General features: G+C 38.0%; 1 protein-coding gene across 7 annotated transcripts in view; it reads right to left on the bottom strand.

The window, feature by feature from the left end:
- Positions 1-12,264, bottom strand: part of LTBP1 (latent transforming growth factor beta binding protein 1) — a 187,451-nt gene that overhangs the window by 91,571 nt on the left and 83,616 nt on the right. For all 7 annotated transcript variants that reach the window (XM_005416252.3, XM_031061012.1, XM_031061025.1 and 4 more), the window contains one exon: positions 9,735-10,012. In XM_005416252.3, coding sequence (XP_005416309.2) covers positions 9,735-10,012 — 278 coding nt within the window. The remainder of the gene's footprint in view (positions 1-9,734; positions 10,013-12,264) is intronic.

Here is a 12,264-nt window from a genome sequence, read left to right as displayed (position 1 = left end):
TCCCAGTCATTTTCTCTTACAGATACTCCCCAGACACATCCTGAAGTATCACAACAAATTAAAAGCAGCACCAGTTCACTATTTAAACATCAGACTGCAGCTCAGCATGTGCAGCACGTGAAGCTTAGATCTGTGTCAAGGAATGTGTGAGGAGTCTGAAGTGTCCTCTATCTCAGTGACAACCAGCCACACATGCCCAAGTTTTTAGCACCAGGGCAACTTGGCATGGCTATGGTGTGCCTCTACCCACTACCCACATAGAGGTTAGCACCACCTATGCTTTGATCTCAGTTTGGCATGGCACATGAACAGCCAAAAGAACAGAGTGGCCAAACAGGTTCAAACAGACTGCTCAGTTATTGTGCAACTTTAGGAGTATATTTTCACATTACTGTCTGGAGTGGGTCTGATGACAAATTTTCCTGTGTTGCAAGGGATGGGAAATAGTCCTTGCCTTGATAGTATTTGGCTGTGTTAAAACAGTGGAGTATCTCAGCAAGTCCCACCTTTCAGATGCAGGCCCAGGCTTACCCTAGGTGAATGCATATCTTTCAGCTGTCTTGCACTCCTCTGGCTTAGGCACTGGTAGGGTTAATACAAGGCTGACCACTGACCATCTGACTGTCAGTCAGAGTCCACTGAGTTCTGTTTCCATAGGCAACTCCCAGCCTGGTACTTCAGAAATACCATCAAGATGCAGAAATGGGGAATTCTGTAAAATTTCCTCTGCCATAGCAGCTCTGCTGTTTTCAAAACTGAAATAAACTCTTCCAATCGCCCTAGCTGGAGGATACACAGATTGTGCTGCACATCCCAGAAGCTCAAAAAATCTTTCAGATGGAGAGTACTCATAATGCCTCCTCTATGTGGTTACCCTAAAACCTTCGAGAGTTCAAGCTACATCTTTACACAATGTTGGTTTTCTCAACCTGCATCCCAGGCAGGCATGCGCCAGGAATGACCATTGTACTTTATAACCACAGCTACCTTTGCTTTATAGTTGCAGATGCTCCATCCCTTTTCTAGAGCTTCTTCAAAGACAGAGAAGCCACTTGCTAAAGTCGTACACTGTGGCTGTTATCAAGAGTCAGCTAAAGCATTTTGCACCCAGCTTTTCTCCCCTCACTGTACCTCAGTTTTACAACTCTCCACTCTGCAAAAGCAATGGGAGGAATCAAGGCTGGGGTTGCATCTCCCCTTATGATCTCAGAAATGGAGCATTTCGGCAGTGAGGCACATTACCTAACACCCAGTGTTTCTCTTCAAGGTCAAAACCTCAAGGACACATCCCAGGAGCTCGCATGTGTCAAGGCAAGATTCCACTAACATGAGAGCCAACATGTCATCATGAACTGCTCCCCCCCCCCCACTTTTTTTCCCTTTTCCCCAAAATAGAAAACGTGTCATCTAATTGTAACAAGCTAAAAGAGAAGAAGGGAAAAAAAAAGGAGGGGAGAAGGAGGAAGATGGACTAAAGCCCACTTATAATTTAGGTGTGGTGCTACAGTATTTGCACTCTACTGAAAATCATGATCTTTGTGGTCATAACTTTTTCAAATTTCCATATAAAAATCATGAGCAAAAATAAGGATGCCAAAGTCTGAGTCATCTGGCAACTGTGATTTGCAGTTCTGTCAGTAAAAGCTGGCAATGATTAAAGCTGCTGCTCCCACTGCCTCTATGGTGAATTAAAGCTTGAAGAATCAATGATAATTTGGTTAACATCCAGATCATTGTAGAAATTGGGCAACAAGGAAAAGCAACTCCCACATGGGGCTCCTATTGCCTTAAGATCTGTGTAATTTTGGAGATATACATCACAAAACATGAGTGCTCTGCAAAGTCCTAATCCAAGCAGAAACAGAGTTCTTTTGTGGCTACTAACCCCTGATTTCTCTGGTACATCTAGTAGTGCTTCAGATACTCTAAGCACTCATGGCACTGCACAAACTGTTCCTTAGCCAGCTATGTTTTCTTAAGATGCTCGCTCCTTTCAGCAGCCTTAAGCATACAGGAACTGAAGCTCTATTTCTACAGGTCTCAAAAACTTTTATAGGTAATTCCTTTCCACTTTAAAAGTCTTAACACACTTCCTACTACCAAGACGAACTCATTAGCTCTTCAGACAGTCTTTTTCAGTCTCTGACTCACAAGTGACTGGAAAAGTCACTTGGAGGAATCCATAACTATTTTTTAGTTTGTTTCACCATTCTACACAACTCCAACACACACTTATAGGCCTAAAATAAGCAGGAAAGCTAAACACAGGCATGCTGGACTATGCAGGAAGATAATGCCATTTTTTAATCTTAGATTTACACTTTTCTATCCATCATCTACACATATTTTAAACAAATCTAGCTTGTATTCCTGAGGGCTCCTGGAAAAGAGTACAGATTTTCATGAATGATATCTCTGTCATAAGCTTATTATTTGGAAATAAGTCTTACTCGTTCAGAAGGCAAAGAAGTCATGAAGGTTTGGTATAAAAGAGCTCAACTGTGCTGAAAGAGGCTCAGCAGTAGTAGCAGTATGATGCACACATGGTACTGCTATAAAACAAAGTTCTTCCTGGGTAAAGCACTCAGAGACACTGAAAGTATTGTTTCAAATCCACATATTTTTCCTCATGCGTGCCTGGCCTCCTATGCCAATATTTTATATAACTGAAGGAAGTACTGAATATTCCCATTGGAAGACTGAAATTCTGGCTGACCCTGTGCTGGTGCACAAAAGCCACCCCAAGCCACATCACCTCTCTGTTACCCTGTCTAGACTCCAGCCTCTGCCCATCTCCTCAGTCCTAAGAGTGCTAAGCTGTGTATTGCCACCAGCACTGCAAGTATTTCCAATGGCAGGGAAAAGGAAGGATTATATCCTTGCAACTCATCTGCTAAGGCAGTAGAGGAAATTTATTCAGCTCCCTGTAAAGTGCAGTAGGGAGCCCAGTCTGGCAGTTATTCTCAGTGGAACCGCAGAGGATTCTGGCCAAGGGACCATAAGGTTTCCTGGGACTCCCGCTCCTGCGTGACCCATCTACAAATCCCTGTCACAAGCTGTTAGTTCAAACCACAATATAGACATAAATAAGGGAGTGTCACATGATTAGCTATGATTGAAATTGATAGGTGCTTTGCCTGAGCTAATGACTCTGGGATTCAGCTCAAAAGACTGCATTTCACATACCACAATAGCAGAAGTGAATGGATACACTGTTTAACTTTCTGCAAACTATTCAACAGGCACAGACCTTGGATTGTTGCTTCTTTTTTTTTCCTATAGGAACGACAAACAGAGCAAGAAACCTCAAACTTAATACACTGTATTACTGAAACAATTAACAGACATACTTAATTAGCTTACTGACCAGCTGAATGACAGGTTGTTACAAATGAAGAGCGTTATCCCATGTAGCACTGGCTCACTAACAGGCATTGTCTCATAAGTAGAGGAGAGAAACTTAACTACTTCCAGACTTTCCAGAAGAACTGGTAAAGAATTTGTTTTGGCTTAAGCAGAACATTCTTCATAAGCAAGTAAAAATTATCCAGCTTTCTTCTATTTGAGTAATTAAAACAATGTTTGGTGTTTTTGGTATCTGATACATGTTTAATCTTCTGATATTTCAGAGTATTGATCTTGCAAAGAAACTACTGCAAATGAAACATTACTCCTGCAAATGAATCCACACCAATTTCTGACAGTCTATTTGTTTAAGAACTTCAGAAGCCAAACCATGAGCTTCAAGGAATTCCAGACAGTTATTTTATTTTATGAGATGGTATTTTTAAGACTATTCTAAAGAAAAGAGGTTTTAAAAGTGCTCTAAGAGAAAAAGTACCAGTACGAAGCACAAAATTGTATCACTTCTCCTTCCTAAAGGAGATAAATACCAAAGTTCATTTCATACAGCTGTCAAAAAAACAAAATACCTGAAATTTACCTCCCCAGGAAATGTTTTCTTAAATCTGAAGTTCGACAGGGATGCTTTACAGTTGAATGAATAACTTCAACAGGCGAATCACTGCTGTCATCACTTCCACACTACGCTATGATTGTATTGCACACAGTAGCATCAGTATGTTGGGTTAGGCTTTAAGGGCTACCAACATGTTTTGCTCTTCTGATTTCTAACTAAAAATTTTTGATGCCTTTGTTTAATATTTCCCATCATGAAAAACTCATCAACTATCTAAGCCCAGTTTTTAAAAACTGTACGCATATTTTTAAAGTTAAGTACCCAGTCAGTGTATGCCCATGTCAGAATGAAGGAAATGCTTAATGATTTGCAGTCAGAATCTTGACCATGATACAATGTTGATAATTTCTGACCTTTTCCAGCTGCCACCTATCATTTGGCTTTATTTTGTAGTCTATTAAGTCTGACAGCAGACAGAAATGTGTTGCTCAAACCAAAACAAACGTTTCCTGTAAAAGACATTGCTGAAACAAAGTATTAAATAAACTGTCTCCGTAGAAATTTATCCCACTTAAGATGTTGGTTAACTAATATCTGTTGATCAGACATACTAAGCAGCATTTGAAACACATTTGAATGCATATGTGAGTGTTTTGATTGCACTGAAAAATGGACAATGCAATAATTTTCAAAAGTCTTTCCTAGTGCTCATCATTAATATTATTTATTAAACCATTTAAATAATTAAAACCAATTAATTAAAACCATTCATCTATCAAAATACACTTCTTCTGTCTGCAATAGATGCTATATTATGATTTTCTTCAAGATGATTTTTCAAAGTATCACTATAATCCACCAAACTTCACTTCATGATACCAAAACAACTCTAACTCTTGTGTCCTTTTGAACAGAGCTGTAACAAGTGTGGATCTTTTCTGCAACACCTTTTAAAGCACTTTGCAAGGGAAGCACAACGCATCACGCAGCAAACCACTGGAAAGTGAGGAATGGAACATATACCCCAACACAGCAACCTGGAACTGACTTGAATTTGAAGTACCACAACAAGAAGGAGAGATCAGAACACAGTTTTTCTGAAATTCTTGCAGGGATCATTTCAGAGAGCAGTCCAGTTCCTCTCAGCAGTTACATGAGGAGGAATGAACGAGCATAGGCAGACATGACTTCATAGCCAGCTTCTCTTCTGGACATTTTGCTATGTGCTCCCTTCATCAAGGTAAGCAACTTCAGTATCTGTCTCTCTCTAAAATAACAATGGTTTTTAATTTTGTTTTTAAACTACAGATGCTGGGATCGCTAGAAGTTTCTTTCTGTAAACCTAATACCCAAAAATATCTGTGGAAGAGCACAGCATTACATGTGAATCTAGACAGAGCCTGATTTAGATGAATTTTTTGCACTATCAGCTTCTCCAATTTCTTGCCATTTTGAATTTTTTTTTCACATTGAAGCAATGAAGAGACCCAAACAACTTTGAGGTAAAACCCATCTTTTAGAGATAATAATACTGCAATGCAGTAACCATAGGAAAATGGAAAACACATGAATATATTTAGTAAACACTTCAAAGTGATCTTAAGGGGTGAAAAAAGTAGTGCTCATTTAACTTTATATGGATTTTCATGGACAGTAGGCAAGTGCATTCTTTTCTTGATTTAAATGCAAAGAAATTAAATGCAAAATCAACAGGATTCAAGAATATCAACACAACCTTTACTAGGTACACCACAGACGGTGTAGAAGGATTTTGGGAAATAAGATATCCTGTGTCATAATGAAGGCATTTTTATTATTCAGAAATTCAGGATTTCAGAAATAAAGGACTACATGGCTGTAAAATATTTTGCAGGACACTACGTCCTGTCTCCAGCTTTTGAAGGCACCATTATAGAGTGTTCTCCAAAAATTTACTCTCTCCATCTTATTTGGGATTTTTCTCCTACTGCTTCCGTTATGTCCGTTTCTCAACTTCAAGTCTCTATTTCCTCTACATCATTTTTCTATATAACAACGGGCAAGTTTAGGTAAAGGTTTGTTTCCTATATCTTTATGTCAACAGTAAGTTTATGGGCTGCAGCTTAACATGGTTTATGATATACCCTGTAAAAATCTTTGCAGTACTAGGAAAGAGTTTGATGAGCCACAACTTTTTTGTGGGACGTATCATTGTGGGCTACCATGTAACATGATAAGTTATCCTGGAGCAATCACCATTAACATCTCCCAGAGGAGAAATAAATGCTGAGTGTTCCACTCAGAGAAAAGAGAGGCAGCCAGGAAAAGTGAATTGACTTGAGAACAAAACAGAACCATCCAAAAAACTATTTCCTTCCTATAATACCTTTTAAAAATTCAAATAGTAATGATACTTTTGTAGTTTTCTTTCCACTTTACTGCACAGTGCTGAGGACGCTTCAGAAAACAATCACAGTTAAACAACACATACACACGTGCGTACATGTATTTACAAAAATTTATGTCTTTATTTATCTATTCTTATTAAACTGGGAAATTTCATTCCTCTTGTCCCTCTACTCTCCCTGTCCTTCTGAGCTGGTAGACTGACATGTTTTCATTCACCTTTAACTAGCTTGTTTCATGGTTGCTGTCTTTGGTTACAGTCACTTATGATACTACAGACAGCTAAGGAAAGAGAAGGTCTGAAAGAATTGCTATGTCATTAATGAAAAGTGATTGTAGGCCTGGCAATATGACCAGATTTCCAACTGTCTGTGCCATAATGTCCTCTGAACTTCAGTTCAGGTGGCTCCAGTTGCTGACTGTAACAGTATGCACTTGCTTGGAAATTCACTGCACAAAATGCGCCCTGTCTTGGAAATTGAATATCCTACTGGTTTTGAATGAGATACATTAAGGGAATTTAACTAAGGTGGGGCAAGGAAGAATGTGCTGGGAGATGAAAAATATTCCACTGAAGAGTATGAAAAAACCTCAGAGCACTAAAATGAAAGGACCTGTAACTGAAGAGCAGCTGAAATTCAAGGAAGAAGAAGAAGGAGAGAACAAGGGATGGGGAGACACACAAAATGCTAGAAGCTACACATGCACACAAAACCACAAAAGAGATCCTGATACAGTTTTAATCCTGTGCTTTTAGTGCAGACCAAGAGTAAGTTCAGCAAAGCCCTAATCAACTTAGTTGACTTGTCTACAAGAGGCCACACACAAATCCTTCAACCAATCTGCTCTACAGACAGTGAAGTCGTCTCAGGATCCCAGGATATTTAATAAAACATTTCTGGAGCCAAATACACAACCCACCCTGCAAAAAAATGTATAAACACTGATGATTGTTGAACTAAGTATGGGTATCAAAATTATCCAGTATCAAATCCAGAAAGGACTTGTAACACATTGCTACTAATAGGGAAAGCTCATTTTAGTATTGCATCTGAATAAACAGAGAGAATCCACAGACATAACAAAGCAAATATGAAAGAAACTGAAGAGCTAATTCTTTAAGAGTAGGTCTATTAAGCACTTAAAAAAAACCCCTGCCTTTCCCAGTTCAAGGCATATTCAACACAAATAATAAGGATTGACTGGCTGCAAGAAAAACAGTAACATTTCAGATTCAAACTTAAAAGGTAAATGAGTGACTTAGATCTATATTTATGGCAAGGTCCTAAATGAATGTTCTACAAAATGCCATTCCGCAACTCCAATTCTGAATTGAACCATCACTGTAACAGAATGCCTCTGAAATCCTTACTATGCCCTTCTTCAAGATTGACACTGATCAATGAAATCTGTAAAAACTGAGAACATGCCTTGTTCTAAACTAGGAGGCACTACCTTTTCTCGAGTATTTCCAGGGAAATACTGAAAAAAAAGTTATAAAAATTGGTGACTAAGCATTTAGTAAGATTCCAAGTCAAACCTGAGGGTAATGCAAGCTTATTTTCACTTTTCTCCCCCTTTAAAAGGAGATAGGAGATAAAACAGTGCCCACTGCAGAGTGTAAGACCAAGGAAGTAACTTTGTATTCCTTTATATATGAGTACAAAGAGAAATATAAAAAAATAATAAACAATATTAATTATCACACTTATTTCCAGATTTTTAGGATTGCACATTATGATGCCATGCTTCTTAGGTTGATCATTTTAGGAAATAGAGATAAATGGTCCTAAACACAGGCCTTGTTTCATTTTTTAACTTTCATTTGATCATGTGCTTTAACACTTGTTGAAAAAAAAATGAAGATTTTAATACGCTTGAAACAGACAAGCACACAGAACTCATCAGTGTAAATTAAAACTGTAGATCCCAAACCAATCATTTGAAAATTAGTAGTCTTAATGCTCCATATGCAAACTTAACTCTGGTCTTCTAAAAAAATCTTTGGTGTCCAATGACCAAATTAAATTTAAATTAACTTCTTCCATTGCATTTTGCAGAATGGATTACTTTTAAGCATCCTCATGTCAACTGGTTAGAGATGGCAGGAGACTGAGACTAAGGAACTTTGATTTCAAGTTCAACATTCTGCTTATAGCAGGTGGAGTTCAGCACCTTAGGACCTGACAACTATGTCACCCTCACCCTGCTTCTGACTGCATCCTACTCCTGCTCGTATCTGTTCCCCATTACTGGTCTTTTTCAACCTCCTTGCCCATCTGTGAGTAAGGGATTGAGGGCTCTTCCCTCTTTTTTCTGTGGGGTGAAGGCAGAGGTTGCACACAACTTAAGAGACTTTAATAAAATTCACTCTCAGCTGGAAGATGCAGCCAGAAGAAACACTTGTAAAGGGCATTTTGCTCCAGTCCTACATCTCAGGAGCCATGAGTGATGTCCCTTTGAGTGGAAGGCATGCTCTGTGCCAGTGAATTCTTTGGATAATTTTACTGCCAACATCTAACAAGCATTTGTGAAATATACTGGAAATACATACAATATTTGATGCTTGAAAATTGGCTAACGTTAGGTGCATATTACTGGAAGGACCAAAAGCAAAGCAACCCTTGTGATAAACTTAAAATTCACATCTTCAATGATAGACTCATAAAGTATTTTTTAGCCTGAAAAACAACATACTTATTCTCTAACATTAAGTCCCAAAACCAGTGATTTTTCGTGAAACCTCACACATTATTTCCGTCTGAGGCGTGCATTCACCTTAAAGACATTTGATCTGAAAAGCCACATTTCAGAAAGGTAATAACCAATAAATAACAGGATTTTACAGACTTAATAATCTTTTCACATATCCTTATAATCTCTCTCTCTATATATATATTCAAATATATATGCAAATATAAAACCACGTGTTGCTATTAAAATGCTTTCAGGATTGAAAGAAGATACACAATTTTGAATAGTCATATGAATAACATTATGTGAAGATAGTGTTTTTAAGTGAACTAAGGTTTTAATGTTCTAGTGAACAATCAGTTGGCTTTCATGATTTTTCTACTCCATTCAATGGTCACATTTCAACAGACTCAAAACATTAGTCTAAAATACTGTAAAACATATAAAGTTGCTGAATAGGAATTTCCATGAGAAAAAGAAAAAGCTATGGAAAAAAATAATTGAAACCAAAATGTCAGGGACCCAGGTCCACAGAAAATAAAGACATTAACTTGAAGGAGAAAGAGGTTCAGAAAAATGTTACTTAATAAAAACGTTACATTTTCAAAATAATTTTCTTTCAGAAAAGAATGTCACATGCGTCCTTTCCCTCCAATTGTTGGATTTTTTTTTTCATTCCTTTATAATAGAGTTTTAAGGCTACCTGTCTCAGCAAGCCTTAGCAAACATTTCTTACCTGTGTCCCAACAGTCTCCTGAAAGCAGCGCCCAAGCTGAGTTTTAACTGAAACAGGAAACATATGAGGAATGGGTTGTTGATTTGTGTAAGCTGTATGTCCTTTCTGGGTCTTCTGATACGGAAGACCTTGGTAAGAGACCTGTGGATGTACTGGCTGAGGTACTTTCGCTTTTTGTCCTGTTGATGTGCTGTCAATCCTTGACACTTGATGGATCTGAACTGAGGCTTCAGGGGGATGTTTCACATGGATATTCACTATGTTAGGAGGGAACTTCACTAAAATAATTGAAGGAAAAACACGTAAGAGAAATTGGTAATAAAATATGTGAAAAAGACATATTAGGCACCTCTAAGACATTTATTTTTTGTAAATCAGTATTTTTACAGAGTGCCTTGAAGTGACTGAAATATAAATGAAGCCCGAATTTGGGGGTTAGAGGGAAGGCTAAAGAACACATTGAATCTCATTAACAAAGCAAGAAAACGAAAAATCTTCATGAAAGAAAGAGCAACATTATAGGATTGTAAAGACTGCTAGATAAACATGGATGTCCAAATTGGCTGGTATGACATTAATATTTGTGGTCATACTGTGTAATAAGAATCCCATTCAAAGTTCCAGAATTCATACTCTACTAGGTTATTTTTGGATATATAGTAAGCTTTATTTTCATTTTCAGATCCATCATCTTCCTCTGGAACACAGAAAAAGCTTCAGATTTCATCCCTTCATCTTTATATACCTGCCAAGTCCCAAGTTCGCCCCTGCAAGAGCTGCCAGCATCTCAACCATCTAAAATCACCACTCCCTTTGTTGAACTTTGAATTCAGGGTTTGGCAGATAAAGGGGGAGGAAATGATTTTCAGACACTTCCGTTTTTAAATATGGTTGCAGTTTTAAGTCTGGGTATGTAGACCGAGACCCTCCAGTCAATGCAACCTGCACAGAACTGCTTGTGACCCTTAAGCCTCTTTTCACTGGAACACAAAATGCCCTTTAAAGTAAATCAAATTATTATTGGGGTGGGCAGGGAGGAGAGGTGTGTAACAAGCCATGGAGTTTGTAAGCTGCATAACTAAGTTAGCATTTCCTGTGTCTGGCTGGGCCTCTCTTGTCAGCAAGTACTGCACAGGCTGCTTGAGGCCACACAATCCATCGGTGGCAGCACCCCTTCCAAACATCAAGAACCAAAAAATACCACTCGACACAGCTTTCTCTATGATGCACACTGCATTGTTCAGTCTTCTGGATTATCTCCTTGTCTCCTGAAGTTTGAACTGTTCTTTAGAACTTGATTAGGTATTTTCAGCTCCACTCCTCAGGAGACTTATTTCATTTATTGGAGCTACTGTAAAATTATAATATTTTGGAGAAAGGGCTTTTGGTTCTTGACATTATTTTCATTTCTCTATGCACATTATCAGTATTAATTGGTCTCACGCAGGACTTCCTTAAAAGAAACAGACTTATTTTTACACTGCATTGTTTCATTTATGAAAATTTTCAACATCCTCAGACAGAAACATCAGGAAGAAGATGGTAGAAAGTCAGCAAAATATGGCTGCAGGGTAAAGATCTTGCCTGTAGCTGAAAACAACCCATGAGCAAAATGTATACCTACATGAGGTCTGCCAGAGGCAAACCCACAGGGGAAAGCTTCAGCGTTATAAGCAGAAGCAGTGAGGTCCTTTTCAGGCTGTTAGACTGGGTTTGGAGGGCAAGACAAGACAGCCTAGTCTGTCTGTAAAAAGAACAAAACTCACCCCAATATTTTTTGTATGAAGAGGGATCCCTTCAACTAGTTTTTCTAGCTGCTAAATCTAAAAAATATAGTGATTCAAAAGAAACAGTGATTCAAAAATAGTTTCTCAAAAGAAATCACTGAATTTCTCTATTTTAGTGTCTCCATCCATCCAGAGATGTTCAGATGCTGAAAATATCAAATTTAGGCTGGGTTCTCCCATGCACTATTATTATCACAATCCTCTCCAGGCCTTGGATCACTGCCTAGATGTGCTCATTTTTATTTTTGCCAGCCATTTCAGGATGAATTGTTTTATTCTTTCCTTTAAAGAAATAAAATATTCGTCTCTCAACAATCCAACATCCTCATTTGGACACGTAAAGAGAAGAAAAGGCATTGTGACTACTAATGATTCCTATGAGGATTTGAAGGTCAGGAAAAAATATTCAAGAGGTCAGACTCTTTAGCAATGAGAAACCTATTGTGCATTTTAGGAAAGAATCTGAAGAATAACTATGTATTAAAAATTTGGGTGTTGTGGTCCATGGTATTGTCTAAAATTATTTCGTCTGGAACTGCATAGGCAGAGAAATAAACTGATGCTCTGCTAAATGTTTAGGTAATTATAGTCTCTTCTTCAGATGGAGGAGGTACTCAAAAGTACTTACAAAGCATTGCATTTCCAGGATACTGTCAACAGTTCCTGCACAGCTCTGTCCTTTTCTGAATACCGAATTACTACATTAGATTATATTTATCACAAATATCTTCTAGCAATGTTAT

Source organism: Geospiza fortis, unplaced genomic scaffold (assembly GCF_000277835.1).
Source record: "Geospiza fortis unplaced genomic scaffold, GeoFor_1.0 scaffold41, whole genome shotgun sequence".
In the NCBI taxonomy this organism is placed as follows: Eukaryota; Metazoa; Chordata; class Aves; order Passeriformes; family Thraupidae; genus Geospiza; species Geospiza fortis.
This window is presented reverse-complemented; position numbering and strand designations above follow the sequence as displayed.